An 18,798-nucleotide genomic window follows, 5' to 3' on the forward strand; every position below is an offset into this window, starting at 1 on the left:
TAAGCAAAGTCTTCCATTTAAAGATGTTTTATTCAACGGCCAGTTAACAGAAGTATAAAACTAATAACTGCCTCTTCATGCAGAAATTAAAAATTGTGAAAATAGTATATGATAATGATGACAAAACATTCTATGAAATAGGGCCAATTAAGTTATCGGTGCGACTCATTAGTCCTGTTAGGATCATCAAAGATTGGCCACTGACGTTGAGATGGGCTCAAGAAAGGAATCCAACCACAAACACCCATACTCTTAATATTTTTGCTCTTCGAACAATTTGCCCGATGAGGTGCCAAACTTTGCATCTTGTTGGTGAGAAAACCACATGGACAACCCAGATGGTAAAGCTCCGGCTTGCAAAGTAATTCATGTTTGGTTTTCTGCTCGAGATTGGTCAGGTGAAGACGGCATTTGCAACATTGATTTGGCTTTAGCGGTGGCAACTGAAAAGCGCCACTCTTCACACTCCAGGCAATGTGTTCATACAGCTTCGTCCAATATTCTCGTTGCTCCCGGGCCGTAAGTGGCCGCCCCAAAGCCCCCCTACGGAAAGGAGGATCATGTCGGACTGGCCGCATCTCTTCTACGGGTAGTACTATCTCTTTTTTTGGAATTTTTCGAGGTGGAAATTGCATGTCACGAAGATGTTCCACATTCTCAACTCCCGGATTTCCTTGGAATTGGCGCTTAGAAACTCCTGCTCCGCCTTCAGTAAGCTGCACAATTTCATTTCCATTGGAAATATTTTCTGAATCGTGATTTTCCTGCTTGTATAGTTCACATTTAAGACTTTAGTTCACTTTAAAATAGTCACAATATGTAAAATTTACCTGATTCCTGGACTTTTCTTCCCATTCCTTTCGCAATTTGTCATAGCAACCCAAAGAGTCCGAGCATTTCGGTTTTCGTTCATATAAATAAAGCATGCTAACAAAAAATAAGAAAATTCCTCCGAATTCGAACGTGTTCCAAAGTGTTCTGAAATGAAAGCTAAGTTATCCACGAGTGGAATCGATTAGAGGTCTGGTCACATTGCAATATTTATCAGTGAAATCGATTAGAGGTCTGGTCACATTGCAATGTTAATGATACAGACTATTTTTTAAGACTATTCATTAAAAAATGGTTCTAAAATAAAAAAAAATGTTATAAATACTAAGGCTGATAATGGTATGAGAAAAGGTATACTTTTTTAAATTCTGTAAGGATTAGATTTGTATGTCTGATTTAAAGCTAATCCAAATAACTGTATTTATGTGTGGTTCACTTAAGGTATTTTGTTCAAATTTAAAAAATAAAATGAAATTATATTTTTCGTTTAGGGCGCCTTTTTTTAAAAACATACATTTTCCCATCTCTAACTACGTAACGTAACGGAGCAACGTAAGACTAGAAAATGGCTTTAATAACGTAAGGGACGAAATGAAAGCACAAAAAAGGACGAATAAGAAGCAGAACCGAACACATGTTCGCGCAAAATCGATGAATAGAAGTTGAAAGCGAAGAGCGAAAACTAAAAAGTGCAGCTTGAGCGGCGAAAAGTTAACATAAGTTGTAGAAGAAACCATTTGACAAGCAGTCGAGGAGAATTCCGTCGCCTGCTGGACAACCAGGAAAGGCAGAGTGCTCCAAAAATAGCCACGGAATATGGGAATCACTGGCGAATCAGCAGCGGCCACAACAGCCGGAATGGGAGCGGCAAATGGTGCGACCGGGTCGGCTGTGGAGGGAAAACCCATCCTGTCGTTGGAGACTTTCCAGGACATTTTTAAACACGTCGAACCGGATGTGCAAATTGATGCCTTTGAGGTGATTTTATTGAATTTGCAATTCTCCGATTATGAAATCTGATTATTTTTTTTTCTTCAGCTGGCTCAGGGCTCCGACCGGGGAGACAACTATACGGCCGCCCTATACCGCATAATCCTGAGTGGAAAGCGGCAGAATTTGGATGGGAGTCATCATAAGTGGGAGCAGAAGGTCATCTGCAAGGTAGTAACATTTTTGAAACTTTTTCCTAGTTTTCTTTTTCTTATTAATGAACATTTGACAGGTTATGCCGGAAAGCGTTGTTCAGAGGGAAGCCTACAAGAGCGACAAGCTATTCCGGTAAAGAATGTGTATCCTTTTGAATCCTATAATTCATTTAATTTTTTATAATCCACAGAAATGAGGTGGAGTTCTATACCACCATCCTGCCAGAGTTGGTGAAGTTCCAGGCCAGTAAAGCTGGCCATGAAGAGCCAGTGTTCAATGCAATACCCAAATGTTACACAGCGAAACATGACCTGCTAATAATGGGTATATATAAGGATATCCTTTTTTATCTAAATACATTTATTTATTACTTAATGTAGAGGACCTTCGGGAACGTGGCTTTCAAATGTCCGACCGGCATAAAGGGCTCAGTACGGAGGAGACGCAGTCCGTCCTACTGCAGGTGGCGCAGCTTCACGCCCTTAGCCTGGCGTACAAGTTCGAGCACCCGCTGGAGTTTCGCAAGCTGTGCAGCCTCATCAGCGAGGGCATCTTCTGCACGGCAAACACTAGCTGGTACAGAAACTACTATGAGCGCCTTACGAAGAACGCCATTCAAATGGTTTCCGATGTTCTGCCCGCCGATTCCAAATATGTCGAGGCTATTAGTAAGTTCGCAGAGAGTTCCTCCTTCTTTGGACGAATGGTTCAGTTGGCCAGTGCCGAGTCGCCTCTCTCAGCCATTTGCCACGGTGATTGTTGGGTGAATAACTTTCTGTACCACTATAATCCGGAGGACTCGCAGCAGGTGCTAGAAGTGGCTCTCATTGACTTTCAACTAATACGCTACAGCTCTATTGCCCTGGACATAGCGAATCTGCTGTATTGCTGTACCACCAAGGACATGAGGGATACTAATCTCCAAACGCTACTGAAGACGTACACCGAGGAGCTCTTTCGGTGGCTTGAAATCCTGTGCACGGCTCTGCCCGAGCATTGCGACACGCTAGAGAAGCTACAGGATCTGTAAGCAGAAAGCTGGTTCTCTTTTTTTTTCATTTTTAATTATAACTCTTTATCTTAAAGGTTTGCTGAGGAACTTAAATCCTATGGACGATTTGCGCTTGGATTGGCCTTGGATATTATCCCCATCAGCACCTGCTCCTCGGAGGATGCTCCCGATATGTACTTGCAAGGCAACAAGGATTGCGAAGAGGATGTCGGAGCGCCCACTCTCAATTTTCCGCCAAATGACTTGTGCCGCAAGAAAATGTCCGAAATTGTCATCGACATGGTGGATCGGGGCATGCTTTAGGCCAGGAATAGACCTTAGTAGATGAAACACCAATTACCAATAATCTAGCAGCTCATAAGCAGACAATGTGCTTGAGTTAATGCGTCACTTGACTCCTAGTTATATGCAAGTTAGTAAATATTACCAGTAGCTTAGCAAGACTTTGTAAGTTTAGGTACCAGCGTTACTAACACGATTATTTTCATGCAGACATGATCCAAAATGGACAGGGTAGAAATAGATGAGATGAGCCATTATAACCAGAAAAGTTAACATATTAATTTGAAAATCAAACTACCGATTCCATGTATAATTTTTAGATTTTTTTTTTAATTTTTGAAGCACAGTACCTTTTAAATTTTAAACACGAATTCAACAGCATTGTTACTTTAATGAAAGTAACATGTTTCGCCAAACAAATACCATTAATACGGATTAAGGGATGTAGGATGGGCTCAAGGACTTTCCAAAAAATAACATTGATATGAAACAGGAACTGTTCACTGTGGAACTGCGATTTCTGTTTTAGACTTAGCCAAATGAACAATATATGTGTTGGACTTAGGTAAAAGAATCCAGACAATAGAACACTGGTCTAGGTCGCGTATTGTGTATTGTGTTTTTCTAAAATATTCTTTATACGAAGCAATAAAATATTAACAAAGGAAATTTACTAGCTTAGTAGTCAGCCTTTGCGGTCCAGGTGGCTTTGTTGCCGAGCGCACCTTTGTCGCAATTTTCGCGGAGGAATTTCAGGCCAGCTTCGATGGATCGTTCCAGTTCCAATTGCGATTTTGGCCGCTTGGCTGCTGGTGGCAACATGGCAGTATCATTCAGACTGGCAGGTGGAGGGATAGCAGCGCCCATTTGACGGGATGAAGTGCTGGGCCCATCATCGTTATTGTCCTCGCTGTTGGCATTATAACTTCGCCGTTGGAATGATCTTTCCTGCTTGCTGGTGTGGAAGTTGCGGAACTCCTCCTCGCCCTTTACCCACGCCGGTGGGGGTGGCATGCTGGAGAAATTGGTACGCTTTGGTTCTGGCATGGGTGCAAACTCTTCCTTGCGCTGGGCGCGTTGCTTCTCGTTCCATTCCTCCTGAGACATGGGAAGCCTCTCGGCTTTGTATTGCCACTCCTCCTCGGAGGATTCGGATTCTGTTCGCTTGGCTACGCCTGGCTTATCTCTGTCCCAATCGCGTACATGCTCCTTGCGCAGATCATCCAGTTCGGCCTCCTGCTTCGCCTTCTTTCGATCAAGAGCCTCTTTCTTCTCTCTTTCTTTTCGCTCCCGATCCGTTTCTGCCGTTTCCTCCTGCTTCTTGAGAAGCTGCTCTTGCTCGTACTCCTCCTTGCTAATGGGTGGTAGGCCTTCACGTGCCCGAATCCTGTTTTTGGCGGCCAGTACTCGGTCAGCCACGATACTATCTCGCTTAGCGCGCAACTCATCCCGGCGTTTCTGCTCCTCGGCTGTCTTCTGCCGCGCCTCTTCCAGCTCCGCTTGCTGTTGTCGGCGCTCGGCTTCGTCCGTCGAGAAAGCATAGTATCCAACGCCATGAGTTCGCGCTTCATCGAAGAAGACGTCTTGGTAATGGACATCGGGCTTTTCAATATTCTCCTGCTCCTTGACCTCCCAGTTCATGCGCTGTTCGTCGTGCTTGGTCATTGTGGATATGGCATCGCTGCACACGCTTTCCGGGGGCGGTGGTCCGTAGCTTGGCTCCTCGTCCTCCTCATCCTCGTCGTTTTTCGTGCCCTGGGTGTCAATCATCCAATTGGCCTTGCTCTGGTCCAGGCGCTGTGGCATGGTCCTGCCCAGCTCTTCATCGCGTCTCTTGGCCTCTGCCAAGTCTTTGCGTTGGCATTTTCTTGTGCGCCCCAGACAATCGATGTACTCCACTTCGTCGTCATCCGCGCCCTCATCTTCACTGCTACTGCTGCTTGGCGGTCGATGGGGACTATAACTTTGGTTTTGGTGCTCCTGATCTTCTTCCTGCTTCTTGCGATTGAACATGACCAGGCAGTTGTCGTCGGAGTTGAGGCTGCCGCCGCTGCGACTCATCCTATCGTAGTACTTGCTCTTGGCCTCCAGCACGCGCCTCGACTTTTCCAACTGCGCGGGGTCCTCCGCCTCATACACCTTGGACCCATCTTCGCTGCTGCCGATCCTTTTGTAGTCGCGCTCCTTGGACTTTACCTTTTCTTTGTCGCTGGACCTTTTGCTGGGCCGAAATTCGTTGGCAGCAGCCTTGGTGGCCTTGGCCAGCTTCACCTCATGCTGCTTCCTTAATAGTTCTGCTTTTAAGCTAAGTAGCGAGGACAAGTTAACGCTGATTTTCTTGTTTGGATCGTTCATGGCAAACAAACATAAATAAATAAGGAATAAAAACAATAATCGCTATATGCTATCGATAGTTTTCCAGTGTTGGGAAGCTCCAATTCTAGCCAAATGAAGCTAGAAATCAGCTGATCTTGGCATCACTATACGAACAAGACGACGTAGAGGGGAACAAGTGTTTATTTACCTTTTAGAATGTCGAACTCTGGCGACGATTTTCAGGTGGTTACGCGCAAAAAATGGATGGCCAGGAAGTGTCTGAGGCGGCGCGACCACCGTAAGTCTGAGAGCGATTATTTAAACGACTGCCCCGATGTCAATGTAGAGAAGTTTCAGCCGTAAGTTACCAAAGTTAAATATGGATTTTTGTATTAAAACTTTAATTTAGACGGTTGGAGCGTCTTTGCGGAGAAATGCGCCAAAGCGACTACTTCTTAGTAGCTATGGAAACGCTACAGCAGCAGTTGGATACGCTTAAAACCCCGCTGAAACGGATAGTGTGCCTGGGTCTGGGCCCCTTCACCCGAACCCACCAAGCTCTCCACCAGGCAGCTTTTATTCTTGGCCTGCAACAGCACCACAATATCGAGGAGGCTCTTTATTTTGATCCTGTATTCCGGGACAGCGAGGCAGAGCTTATCCACCTGTTCAACGGCCGGCTGATGAGTGAGGACTGCGCAGGAAAGCATGAGGCCACTGTGCCCACTCTATACTATCTGCCCCATTGCCCCTACGCCCTAATGCACAACATTTTGTGGAGCAACTGGCAGCGAACAACGTTGCCCAACGTGCTCCTAATCTCTAACAGCTTTGAAATGCTTACGATGGCGCGGAGAAATCAACAGGATCACATAACCAAAGTATTTGAATTCTGTACGGAAACTGCCCTGGATGATGACTACGAGCACCGCAACGTATTCAACGACCTATCACTGCACACTTTTCCCCAGGAAGCTCTGCCACAAAAGGATGATTCGGACTTTTGGACACGGTATCCAGCCCTAAAAGTAAATGACGACGAGCTGGTGACGGAGGTGGAAACAAATTTGGCAACTTTGAATTTATCATCGGATTAAAAAAGTTTATTCTCTTTTAAGTAAAAAGTTTGTTTCAAAAAGTTATTTATTTTATAGGCTTTCGCCTAACATCCTCTTTAAGTTAGTCAAAATAATTTATAATTCTTTTTTAAGAAAATTAAGTTTGTACTGAAAACGGTGCGTAGTCGGGGATATATTTTACAGGTCCATGAACTTTTCCAACTTGGCTTCCTGCTCCTTAACATCTTTCTTCCGGGCTTTTGCTCGAGCCTTCTGTTGGGTTTTGTTTCGGCAGCGTAACCCAGAAGGCTTCTGTGGTGGCTTTTGACGTGGTTTTCTGATAGGCGCTTTCGGGATGGGAATGGATACGGGTCCGATTGCGTTAGCTTTACGTTTTGCAAGCTTCCCCTTTGGTTTGGCAGGAAATGAACACGGAACCAATTGCAATTCCTCGTGCATGCGACCACATAGCGTGGCCGAAATGGGAAGATAACTGCTTTGGGATAAAAAGTTTTGATCGCTGGGGACGGCATCCTTTAATACCTGATGCAGCTGAAACGACTGGGTTGAAGCCTGTTTGGTGGTGGTGCACAGCAGGAACTTATCCTTGTATTTGGGGGAATATCGCAGCAGGTAATCGCCCACCGGCACCGTGTGAAAGATTTTGAGAAACTCGAAGAGATTGGAAAGTAATTGCGGCATGCTTGTGTTGTAGTAGTCGTGCAGCTGTTGTTCCAAGGATGCCAGGGTCAGTTTTTCCTCCAAAACCGGGTCAAAGTCCCGCAGAGATATCCGTGTGCAATGGCCAGACTCAGCCTGCAAGAGTTTTATTTGCAGCCAGGCTTTGAGAAGCTCATATTTGGTCATGATTTCGCAGCCACAGTCTGGCTTGTTCTCCAGTTTAATCAAATGGCAACCGAGTAACTTCTTTCCATATGAATCCCTTACTGCGGGTATGGATAAAGTGCTGAACATTTGGAAATTATGATCCTGACTCTTCAAGATCCAACTTACAAGAGCGCAATTGCTGTTGCTATCTACAATTCCCGATGAGTCTTCAGCAATCAAGTGCGGCTCATAGCTCATTTTCAGATTGAGCGAGGGGGTTTCGCCGACAAGTGGGTATGGTACTTTGTTCCTGATTTCATTTGATTTGTAGTCCAACCACTCAGCTTCTCCGGGCTGGGATGAGTAAGCATGGAAGGCCTGGCCCAAGACCATGTTGTTCGTATGCCAGCCACAGTTGCGGGCTGGTAACGGATGCTGAAACTCCACGCATTTGTAAGCACTGTAGGATGATTCCTTTATACTGAGAAACATTTCTGAAGCCAGATCCACGTAAGATCCGCATGTCAAGAGCATTAGCAACGATTCCAAGGGCAGAACGAATATGTTTCTTGCCTCCAGCTCAGCCTTTTTTCCATCCTCCCTTAAGAGATTACCCAAACGCTCAGTTGACCCGTCCGAATACCGATCCAGACGTACATTAAGTGTCCGAAAGGCTTCCCTTTTAACGTCAACCTCCGGCCACAGCCGCACACGGCCTTTGATCCGCTCCAGTTCTATTTCCTCTATGCTGGCCGTTTCTGCGTTGAGGCTCTTGCACTGGGAGAGATGTGGCAATCCGGAAAATGTTATGTATGTCTCATTGGGATAGTTCTTTATAATCGCATCCACCTTTTTATCGTACCACTTTCTATATACTGCGACCAGTCGCTTCATTGGCAAGTAAATGACTTCTTTCTTGGAAAGTTCATAATCGTGAAAGTGCTTCTGCACTTGCTGACGCTCGTTGCAGCGCTTTCCCTCTGTGGCGTTCCAATCTTCAATGTCCTTCTCCGAGGAAGGTTCTCCTCCCTGCAACGATAGGAGCACTCGAACACAGGCTCCCTGTTCGTTCTGTTTCAAGGCGGAGTACTGTTTCTGGGGATTGTGGAAGTCGTAGCCGAGTCTTTCATTCGTATGATCGTAAGCCACTTTCCCTGGAATTTCCTTGGTACGTGGATCCTTTAACGCAAAGTTGGTCTTATAGGATGTGAAGGTTTTGGAGACTCCTTCATGTTCCTCACGAAGCACCTCCGGGTCTACTTCGTTTATGAATGCGTAGAATGAATCGTTCTTATCCTCGAAAGATCTGTTAAAAACCTTGTAGGATGGTTGATTCCGGAAAATAGAGTGTCCCTGGTACAGATCTGGGTCCATGGTTGGGGTTTGTAGTGGAAATACCCAAGATCGGAATAATTTCAATGTTTTGGTTTCCCTCGTGCTAGTGTGACCATATGGGAAAAGTCTGGCAATACCAAAGAAACCGTTATATACTTTTGGTCGTACAAGTTCAAAAATTTTAAATTTCCTATTTTAAATATAAAATATTTATAGCTTTTGGTTAATCTAAATATATAAATCATTTAAAAATAGTCGTATTAAGTAACTTTGGAAAAGTTCCATATGTTTATTATGTACCATTGCTTTTTGTTATGCAACATTAACTTCTTAATAGATAGACATAAAAAAATGTCATAAAAATGATTAACTTTCCGCTTTAAATATCAGTTTATAATTTCATTTGAAACGGAAACCATGTATCATCGTTTTGCTCTGTTTTGTATCCTGTTATTTTATTTCTTCATCAGCGTATTGTCCTTTAATTATACTAATTGTGACCAAGCCAAGCACCCAAAGTTTGTTAGTTTTTTTTTACAGAAATATCCAATTACCTATATATTTAATGATTTTTTCCTAGATAAGCTCATGTTGTAATGTCCAAAAAAATAACAAGACGATAAAGGAATGTCGGAAGTCCTTATTAGCCAATAATTCAACTTCCACTAAATCAGGTTCAGCCAATCTCAGATCGGATAAAGTAGCTTTAAATGCGGTGAGTTAAAATAGTATTCGAAAACTTCATTTTCGGAAAATATACGTTTATTACAGTGCATAGCTGAATGTTCCTTTAAGGCCAATGGATTTTTGTTGAACAATGGCACTGTCAACGTGACTGCTTTACAAAAAAGCTATCAGCAGCGCTACAAAAACGATCCTGCCACATCAAAACTAATGGTTAAAAGTGTCGCACAATGTGCTAAATACGGTGGGTGCAATATTAATTTGTACAAAAAAAGGTTTAATATAAAAAATTCCACAGCCCAAGAACAGGTTCAGCAATCCGAGTGGATGCACACAAAAGGTGACTGCAACTACTATCCGGCTACCTTGTTGGCCTGCATCATGGAACAGGTGTATGTCAACTGTCCCACCACCAAATGGAAGAACACTGACGACTGTGCAGCTATGCGGAAATATTTAATGGATTGCGATGATGTCGAGCGCAAAAAATAAAAAAAATTGTTTTTAGATATTACCAGTAGTTCAAGCTTTTTATTTATTCAGAACACACGTCGAATTTAAGAGTGGCAAGATCCCCCAAACCACACTCAATTACATCGCCTGCCTTAAAGGCATCCGCGCCGTCTGGAGTGCCTGTCAGGATTAGATCGTTGGGCTCCAGGGTCATGTACTGCGACACGTACGAAATGATGTCTGGCACGTTAAATACCAAGTCGGCGGTGCATCCTTTTTGCTTCTCCACGCCGTTTACAGTGAGCCACAAACTCAAATTATGGGGGTCCTTTACTTCCTTAATGGGTATGAATTCAGATACAGGCGTGGAGGTATCGAACCCCTTTCCTAACGTCCATGGGTGTCCAGATGCTCGGGCAGGGCCCTAGAAGGATTAGTCTTATAATTCTTGTAATTAAGAGAGTATAGTTTAAAATTACCAAATGGCATTGTGCTGTCAGATCCAAAGCTAGACAGTAGCCTGCCACATAATCCATAGCCCGAGCCTTGGATACATTTTTGCAAGGCTTTCCAATTACCACGCCCAGTTCAACTTCGTAGGCCACCTTGGAGAAGACTTTAGGGATCTGAAAGATTAGATTACGTCCATAAGATCACTCATTATCAGTAAGTTTTTGCCAATAGGTTATCTCACGATAATAGGTTGGCCTTCCCGAAGGTAAGACGAAGTGGGTTTGAGGAACACCAGCGGCTCCTTGGGTACCGGAACATTCCTGGCCTTGACCACATCCCTGTTGTAGATAAGATCTGCTGTTATCAGTTATGAAGTTAGGAAGATTCTTTCGCCAATTACATGTAATTGAGGGCCACTCCGACTATTTTTTTGCCGTCGGATAGAAAGTTGGCCGGGTTTTGAGTAAGGCAAGCTGCCATCCTGAGAAAAGCGGACACTCGAACCACTGGAAATTACCAAAAAAAGAAAATGTAAATTTCAAGGCACTGAACACTAGCTGCGGTCGAATGAAAGTGAGTGTAGGAGCTTTGAATGCTGGACCTAGAACTTACTGGCGCTATGTTTATTAATTTAAAGTGCTGAGAGGTTATCGGGAGGAGAGCGCCGCTCCCCTCAAAAAGTTTATCAATTAAGTAACAACACAAAATTAAAAGAGCGGCTGAACGAGGCGGCAACAGCTGGTGGTTAGAGTTGCCAAGGCTCAAAATTGTTAAAATTTAATTTAAACTAATTAATTTTTTATAATAGATCATAAAAAATATATTTATCAATCAAAATATTTAAAAAATTGTTATAAAAAACGGTTTTAAGAAAATTTGGCTTTATCAACACTGATAGAATTGTATAGAATAAGATAAAAAATAAATACATCAAATTAAATAGTTAGAAAAACAAATAAAAAATCCACATCTATGCAGCCAAGATGTTAATTTTAAAAGAAAAAGGGTAATATTTAAAAAAGGGTAAAGAAAACCTATTCATCAGCAGCAACTTTCCAACACTTATTTTAGTGTGTGACCATACAGTTGCTAGACAGCAACATATCGACATCGCAGTGACTATCATTGGACGAAAACTCGTAAAAAACTCTTCAAAATTGTTCGTTGACACACAGGTTCGTGCATTTTGCGGGTCAAGCGCGAACCCAACACACTTTGCCCCAAGAAAGACAAGGGCTTTAGTCAACAGAAAATAATGACTTGTCAAAGAGATAGTAGGTAAAAAGTGAGGGGACTTTGCGCTGTGTTGAGTTTCCCTCAGCGCTGCCATTTTCGCGCATCCCGCCTGTGGTCATACTGCAACGAGACGGAATAGTAATTTTTTCTCAAGATTAAAACTTCATAAAAACTTACACGCAAATTTGCATATTGTGGTGTCGTGTGTGGCCTAAAATATAAGAAACAAAGTAAACGCTAGCAGGAGAACACCAACGTGTGCAGCGGCGTACGTGAGTGTGTGTGTGGTGGCAAAGAGAGAGAGAGAGAGCAGAAAGAAAAAAGAGAGAAACAAAACAGCCAAATTCAACAAACACAGCAACACACATCACAATGATGAAAATGGAGACTGACAAAATAATGGACGAAACTAACTCCAATGCCCAAGCGGTGAGTTTTCAAATGGCAAATTGGCCAGTTTAAGTAAGCGCCAATTTCAGTCTACAGTCTCTATATGCCGAGGCTCTCGAAATACCCACCTATTTATGTACATAATGTCCCAAGGTGTCGTCTTCACACACACAGGAGCGTAGTACACTCACACACATGTAGCTCTGTTAGTGAGAGTGTGTGCGTGTGCTTTATTTTCGTATATAATACAGATTTTTGCACTCGTGCACTCTATTAAAGTGGGAAATTGTCGCATTTCTTTATCCAATTGCCAATTGCCAATAACCTTAAACTTTTGGGGGCTCTGGCGTTAGCCTAATTATGTTTCAACATCATCATGATCATCTCTGACTCTCCTCTCCTCCCCCCTCTCCTTGGGCAATCTTCGATTCGATTTCTTTAACCCTTTGATGGCCAAGGGATGCTGCAATCTATTCTTAAAATATTTGTATTTAATATATAGACTTATTTATTTGAATTTAAAGGCAAGCCTACTCAACCTTGTTTGGTAATAAAAATTTAATTTAAAAATATATTTATTTAAACACACTAGGGGTTAATTAGCCTTCGAGATTTGTTTACACAATTAATAACAAACCTGCAGTGCAGTGTACATTTCAATCATATACCTTTTATTGCGTGGATATTGTTAAATATGATATGGGTATGGGTATGGGGTGTACTGAAGGTCAGTTAACCATTTAAACGTGTGCCGAAAAGTTGTTTCTTTTATTTTATTTTATTTTTTTTGGTTCGGTTAGCAATAAAGTTTTGCTTGAGTCATCTCTGTTTCATTTTTTGCTGCTGCTGCTACCGGAATCAAGGTGGTCCTATGTGCTAGTCATGGTTTAATGGTACTCTGTTTCTTGGAACTGCTCCAGCTGATTTGTGTTTTAGTTGCTATCTACTAGCTCCTTGCTAGCTGGAGGCTAACTAGCTACATTTTTGCAATTAAATTAAGGCTTTTAAGCTCTCCACGCAAGGTTTTTTAAATCGCTGACATTGCAGGCAGCTTAATTACTCGAATCACTCGCACTCGAGCCTCCGATTTGTTTACTCGACTCGACTCGACATTTATTTGAAAGAAAACTGAAACAAAAACACTCTTTGATGACGTATTATTAGTGGGCGAAATATTTATAGAATCGAATAGAAAATAAACATTAATAATATTTATATACTTTCCGTGTGAATGATCTGCCGCTGGATGCCAGCTCCCCCCAGTTTTGTTCAATTCTGCTTTGCGGATAAATTCGCGGATCGCGGATAAATAAAAACAAAAACCAAACGAGAAACTTACGAAAAAAGAGAGTCAGAGTCGGAGCTCGACTAATTGCCTAATTGTAAGCCAGGCCAGGCCAGGCACCAAGTTTGGGTCGTCACTTTGGGTCGAAACACAAAAGTTGCACAACCCTTCCTACTTTTTTCCTCTTTTTTTTTTATGAGCGCCCCCCCCTGACATCACATCATAACTCTTTCTATTTCCACTGTTTTAATGAATTTCTCGAAATTTTCTCCACCTTACAGTTCACAACCACAATGCTGTATGATCCGGTGCGCAAGAAAGACTCATCGCCCACCTACCAGACAGAGCGGGATCTCTGTTTCCAGTACTTCACCCAGTGGACCGAGGCGGGACAGGTGGACTTTGTGGAGCAGTTGCTGTCCCGCATGTGCCACTATCAACATGGCCAGATCAACGCCTATCTCAAGCCGATGCTGCAGCGCGACTTTATCACACTTCTGCCAAGTGAGTTTCAATACTGGACCTAGAGTGGTTACCATCCAGATAATAGCTTCTTTAGAGGTTTAATTGAAATGTCTTCCAAGAAACTTTTTAGCAGATAGATGGGTTGAAGAATGATACACCTGGAAAAAAGGTGCTAAGGTTAAGATTTAAAATAAAAATCATTATCTGCTGGACACTGACCTCAGATGGCAAAGAGACTCTGATAAGCTGATAAGCAGCTGTCAGGGGGAAGTATACTGGCACTGGCCAAAAATAAAACCAAGCCAAAAAGTAACTCCTTTCGAGTCCGGGAATAGAACACGCTGGCACGCAATGCCGGAAAACAATAACAAATGGCAGGCAGGTACAAAGGTGAACAACATGAAAGGTAAGCTCAGACTGTTGCTGGGCTTATGCTTTCAGAGGAGGGGAGACCGGCCCAGTGGGTGGGATGGAGGAAGGCTGTTGACTGAAAGGTCGTTGCTTCCATTAAACGCGTTCGCTCCATCACCGGAACAAAAACAAACCGAAACGAAGCGAAATGAAAGCCCAAACAAACACTTTATATTATTCATAAGGAATTTGGGAATCGATTTTCCTCTTTTGTTGGCTAATAACATAACTATTTGGGAGGGTCTATAGGTGGTCTATACCCTGAAATAGTTCGATAGCTGACTGGGATTATGTGAATCAGCCATCAGGTCGCTTATCAATGCATACTGATGACTCAGAATGGTAAACAAGAGCCGTGCGTGCAGTTTTAACCTTCGCAAAGGCATTGTCTTTCATTTATTTTTCATTATTTATTTATTTCTAACAATTTAATGAAGGAGAGAACGATTTAAGATCCAAAATTACTCATAATTATACCGAATAACAACCGCAATAAAGGCTAGGCTTGACTCAGATTCGTGTCTTGAATAAAATATAAAATAAAAACCTTTAAAGTGTAGAACTTTTCCTCCTCTTTTATTTATTTTTCCCCTAGTTCTGTAGTATGGACTAGGATCGAGGCAAAAAAAAAGCGCGAAAAGAAGGCAACATTGTCTCCTCCATTTACATTGTAATGCACTTCAAAGCCACCTAACCGGGAGGGGCTGGGACTAACTAACCCAACAGACAGGGGGGGAGACAGGAGACAGCCGGATAGGCACTCTCAAGACCGTTACCAACAACTTGAGCCAAATCGTGGAGGAACCAACCGCCTGTCATTCCGACTTGTGCACATTTTTAATTGTGTTTGTCAAACGCAGCCAACGGGGAGCAGCGCCAGCACAGCACACCACTCTCCTCCAGACTCTGGCTCAGTCCATGGCTGGGCTGTCAATGCCGATGTAGATGTGGATGTAGACACCCTCACTCCACTCCTCATCCTCCAGCCCGGCCATAACACATGCAAATATGCCTCGCAAATCCCACTCCCACTCCCACTCAGTGGACTAAGTGCATTTTAATGCCGTTTGGGGCATCATTTTGTCTGCCAAGTCTGATGATGACGGGCGCCGAGTGGATGCATTCGATCGCATTGGTTTTTCTCTGGGATGGGCTTATGATGGGTAGGGTTCGGGTGAGGCAGTTTCCATAGTTTCCAATATATTATATTCTTGTAATCTTTAAATTTCAGTCAAGGGTCTGGATCATATTGCCGAGAACATATTATCCTACTTGGATGCCGAATCGCTCAAATCAGCCGAACTGGTCTGCAAGGAATGGCTGCGCGTCATCTCCGAGGGCATGCTCTGGAAGAAGCTCATCGAGCGCAAGGTGCGCACAGACTCGTTGTGGCGCGGACTGGCCGAGCGCCGCAATTGGATGCAGTACCTCTTCAAGCCCCGCCCGGGCCAGACCCAGCGACCTCACTCATTCCATCGCGAATTGTTCCCCAAGATAATGAATGTGAGTTCCCTTCTCCAATGATCCTTACTTAGGTACTAAATTGGATTATTTTCTGGGTTTCAGGACATCGACAGTATAGAGAACAACTGGCGAACTGGTCGGCACATGCTGCGAAGGATTAATTGCCGATCGGAGAACTCCAAGGGTGTCTACTGTCTGCAGTACGATGATGGTAAGATTGTTTCCGGTCTCCGGGACAACACCATCAAGATCTGGGATCGCACGGATCTGCAGTGCGTTAAGGTAGGCTCGGCTCATCAGACTTGTAAAGAATATCTGGGCTAACATCTCTTTCCATTGCAGACTCTGATTGGACACACTGGATCGGTGCTGTGCCTGCAGTACGATGACAAGGTGATCATTAGTGGTTCCAGCGACTCCACAGTTCGTGTCTGGGACGTGAATAGTGGCGAAATGGTCAACACCCTCATCCATCACTGCGAGGCGGTGCTGCACTTGCGCTTCAACAACGGCATGATGGTGACTTGCTCCAAGGATCGCTCCATTGCCGTGTGGGACATGACCTCGCCCAGCGAGATAACACTCCGCCGAGTACTCGTTGGCCACAGAGCTGCCGTCAATGTGGTCGACTTCGATGAGAAGTATATTGTGTCCGCCAGCGGGGATCGCACCATCAAAGTGTGGTCCACCTCCAGCTGTGAATTTGTGCGCACTCTGAACGGCCACAAGCGTGGCATCGCCTGCCTGCAGTACAGAGATCGTTTGGTGGTTAGCGGCAGCTCCGATAATTCCATAAGGTGAGGTCTAGGTCTAGTAATAAAAAATATAATTTATTCGCTAATCTCTATATTTTACAGACTTTGGGACATTGAGTGTGGTGCTTGTTTACGCGTCTTGGAAGGTCATGAGGAGCTTGTGCGCTGCATCCGTTTCGACACGAAACGCATTGTAAGCGGTGCTTATGATGGAAAGATAAAGGTCTGGGATTTGGTGGCCGCTCTGGATCCGCGGGCAGCCTCCAATACCCTCTGCCTTAACACGCTCGTGGTGAGTCATCATCCCAAAATCGAGTATTCCGTTTTGTTTAATTTAATCGAGGGAATTGAACTCTTTTAGGAACATACTGGTCGCGTATTTCGTTTGCAATTCGATGAGTTCCAGATCGTAAGCAGCTCGCACGATGATACAATTTTGATATGGGACTTTCTAAACTTCACACCCAATGAGAACAAGACCGGCCGCACACCGTCACGTAAGAGTAGCAAACTTTCACCCCGTTGATGTCGTGAATTATGCATAACGTTCATCTCGTTTGCTTTTCCGATTTTTGTAGCGGCCCTGATGGAACATTAACATTTTGTGCAACGGCAGCTGCGGGAGTTACACCTTGTGTCCTCCAGCGATGAAGAGTTCGACATCGATGATGGTGACGAGGAGGATGATGAGGATGAGGATGAATACTATGATGATGAGGAAGATGAGGAGGAGGACGAGCAGGCAAGAGATTATGCTGGGGTGGATTTTGGGGGATATGTTAGGCATATCGATGCTGATGATTCGGGCTCTGGCCAAGGCGGTTCCGGTTCCGGTTCTGGTACCGATCCAGAATGGGACGACCTGGAGTACGATATAGATGTTGAGAATATTGATGATTATGATGAGTGATGAGCGTGAATGATATTAAGCCAGCGTTACTACCATACAGCATTGAGACTCGTCTATATTTAAAAAAAAAAATTATGGAAAAAAAAAAGAAGAAAAGCATGTTGAACCCAAGTTACAGCGATCTCTGTGCATCAATTTTACAATCACACACACACACATATACACCAACACCCACACCCGCACCCACACCAACACACACCACCACACCACACCACACACCACAAAAACATTTAAAAAAAAACCCGCGCAACATACGCATAATATGAATTAATTGAAGTTATAAAGCAAACACAATAAATGCAAAAGAAGTATAGAAAAAATGACAGAATATTTTTGCAAAACTGGCTGTTAGGTTTGTCATGTAAAAAATAATAATGAGAAAGAAATGAGAATGAACTATATACTAGTTACTTAGGCGCTGAAAAAAAAAAAAAAAAATCAATCGAAGGTCAGTCTTTGAATTGTGCATCCGGCCGATCGGTGGATCGATCGGAGATTATTTTAAGTGTTTCTTTAGCTCAAATAAACAAGCATCGCATCGCGTTTTGGCAGTTGTCGCCTCCGGATATTGAGGATAATGTTTAATCTGGATTCAGGCATCCCAAAAACAAAAAAGCGGCTAGATTCAGTTTTTAGCATAAATGTTAGTTAGAGTCGCTTCATTGAAATTGGCAAAGCATCATTTCGGTTGTCCGCATTGCACATTTCTAACCTAATGCCTAAATGTTTGTGTTAGTTGTAAAGGTACTTTTAAGCCTAGTATTTTATTGGCAATTGTAAACTAAGTTATCCCAAAATAAAGATAATTTAAATTAATATTGTAAACCCGACACGAACAGTGTCTCCATAATTGATCAACAAAATATTACAAACAAGAAAAAAAAACATAAAACCCAGAAAAGATGAAACAGAATTAATATATGTATTGCAATATATAACCAATTTTGATTGATTCTATATGTATGATGACTATAGATTCTAGTTATATACGGACGTATGTAGAATATAGACAATTTCCAGGCCGTTTCATCAATATATACATATATTTATATATTTACACCGATCGTTGATTGTGATCAAGGATACTTTTACTATATGTCTGTATGTATTGCTATTTGTAAGTTAAGTTCCAATGCTATACTTGGTCCGAATCCCAACCGATTTGGATCTCTGCTTCCGCGTTAACTAATGTATGTACATAACGATTAACTTAAAATACAAAAAGGTTTATTAAAATATGAAAAACACATACTCCGGAATATGTAAAACTGTTAGTGGAAAGAAAGCAGCTTGTTAAATGATGTCTGAGCAACTGCAGATTGCGCGAATGGGCTTAGTATAGGTACAGATAACTAGAAATAATAAATTGTGTATAAATGCTAAAATGTTGTTTATTTTTGAATTGATCAGAAACGGCTGGGATGCAAGTTTGAAAGTTTTAAATCATTTTTTAATGAATTGGACACATCTTTTAAAACTATATT

The 18,798-nt window shown here is 42.9% G+C and overlaps 7 protein-coding genes and 1 non-coding gene across 9 annotated transcripts; 4 read left to right on the plus strand and 4 right to left on the minus strand.

Annotated features, from left to right (window-relative positions):
• Positions 1-11: 11 nt before the first annotated feature.
• LOC26514395 lies at positions 12-1,281 on the minus strand. The gene is made up of 2 exons (XR_006507385.1): positions 831-1,281; positions 12-764 (listed from the first exon to the last, which is right to left on the minus strand). It is a non-coding gene; the product is annotated as an uncharacterized LOC26514395 (transcript).
• A 137-nt stretch (positions 1,282-1,418) lies between these two features.
• On the plus strand, positions 1,419-3,944 carry LOC6501285. The gene is made up of 6 exons (XM_001954884.4): positions 1,419-1,809; positions 1,870-1,992; positions 2,054-2,109; positions 2,168-2,301; positions 2,358-3,003; positions 3,064-3,944. The coding sequence occupies exons 1-6, from the start codon at positions 1,648-1,650 to the stop codon at positions 3,290-3,292; spliced, it is 1,350 nt and encodes a 449-aa protein (XP_001954920.1). The 5' UTR covers positions 1,419-1,647; the 3' UTR covers positions 3,293-3,944.
• LOC6499297 (coiled-coil domain-containing protein 174) lies at positions 3,868-5,689 on the minus strand. Its single transcript, XM_001954885.4, has one exon. The coding sequence runs from the start codon at positions 5,624-5,626 to the stop codon at positions 3,950-3,952; it is 1,677 nt and encodes a 558-aa protein (XP_001954921.1). The 5' UTR covers positions 5,627-5,689; the 3' UTR covers positions 3,868-3,949.
• Positions 5,690-5,737: 48 nt separating this feature from the next.
• Positions 5,738-6,684, plus strand: LOC6501286 (SRR1-like protein). Its single transcript, XM_001954886.4, has 2 exons — positions 5,738-5,946; positions 5,997-6,684. Exons 1-2 carry the CDS (start codon positions 5,804-5,806, stop codon positions 6,682-6,684), a joined length of 831 nt encoding a protein of 276 aa, XP_001954922.1. The 5' UTR covers positions 5,738-5,803.
• On the minus strand, positions 6,674-8,950 carry LOC6499296 (little elongation complex subunit 2). The gene has a single exon (XM_001954887.4). The coding sequence runs from the start codon at positions 8,845-8,847 to the stop codon at positions 6,844-6,846; it is 2,004 nt and encodes a 667-aa protein (XP_001954923.1). The 5' UTR covers positions 8,848-8,950; the 3' UTR covers positions 6,674-6,843.
• Positions 8,951-9,105: 155 nt separating this feature from the next.
• LOC6502681 (general odorant-binding protein 68) lies at positions 9,106-10,012 on the plus strand. Its single transcript, XM_001954888.4, has 4 exons — positions 9,106-9,330; positions 9,389-9,523; positions 9,580-9,736; positions 9,791-10,012. Exons 1-4 carry the CDS (start codon positions 9,226-9,228, stop codon positions 9,982-9,984), a joined length of 591 nt encoding a protein of 196 aa, XP_001954924.1. The 5' UTR covers positions 9,106-9,225; the 3' UTR covers positions 9,985-10,012.
• Positions 9,994-11,150, minus strand: LOC6499295 (acylpyruvase FAHD1, mitochondrial). 2 transcript variants are annotated; one of them, XM_014910516.3, is made up of 5 exons: positions 11,011-11,150; positions 10,799-10,904; positions 10,640-10,736; positions 10,425-10,571; positions 9,994-10,369 (listed from the first exon to the last, which is right to left on the minus strand). In XM_014910516.3, coding segments are annotated over exons 1-5 (693 nt in total). In that variant the 5' UTR covers positions 11,012-11,150; the 3' UTR covers positions 9,994-10,027. The 2 variants fall into 2 exon arrangements, with proteins under 2 accessions (XP_014766002.1, XP_044572006.1); XM_044716071.1 differs by lacking the exon at positions 11,011-11,150 and having other exon boundaries at positions 10,799-10,994.
• Positions 11,151-11,453: 303 nt separating this feature from the next.
• On the plus strand, positions 11,454-18,699 carry LOC6501287 (beta-TrCP). The gene is made up of 8 exons (XM_001954890.4): positions 11,454-12,063; positions 13,591-13,813; positions 15,417-15,688; positions 15,752-15,931; positions 15,992-16,446; positions 16,507-16,696; positions 16,766-16,901; positions 16,983-18,699. Exons 1-8 carry the CDS (start codon positions 12,007-12,009, stop codon positions 17,000-17,002), a joined length of 1,533 nt encoding a protein of 510 aa, XP_001954926.3. The 5' UTR covers positions 11,454-12,006; the 3' UTR covers positions 17,003-18,699.
• Positions 18,700-18,798: the final 99 nt, after the last annotated feature.

The sequence above is a fragment of the Drosophila ananassae genome, chromosome 2L (assembly GCF_017639315.1).
Source record: "Drosophila ananassae strain 14024-0371.13 chromosome 2L, ASM1763931v2, whole genome shotgun sequence".
Lineage (NCBI taxonomy): Eukaryota > Metazoa > Arthropoda > Insecta > Diptera > Drosophilidae > Drosophila > Drosophila ananassae.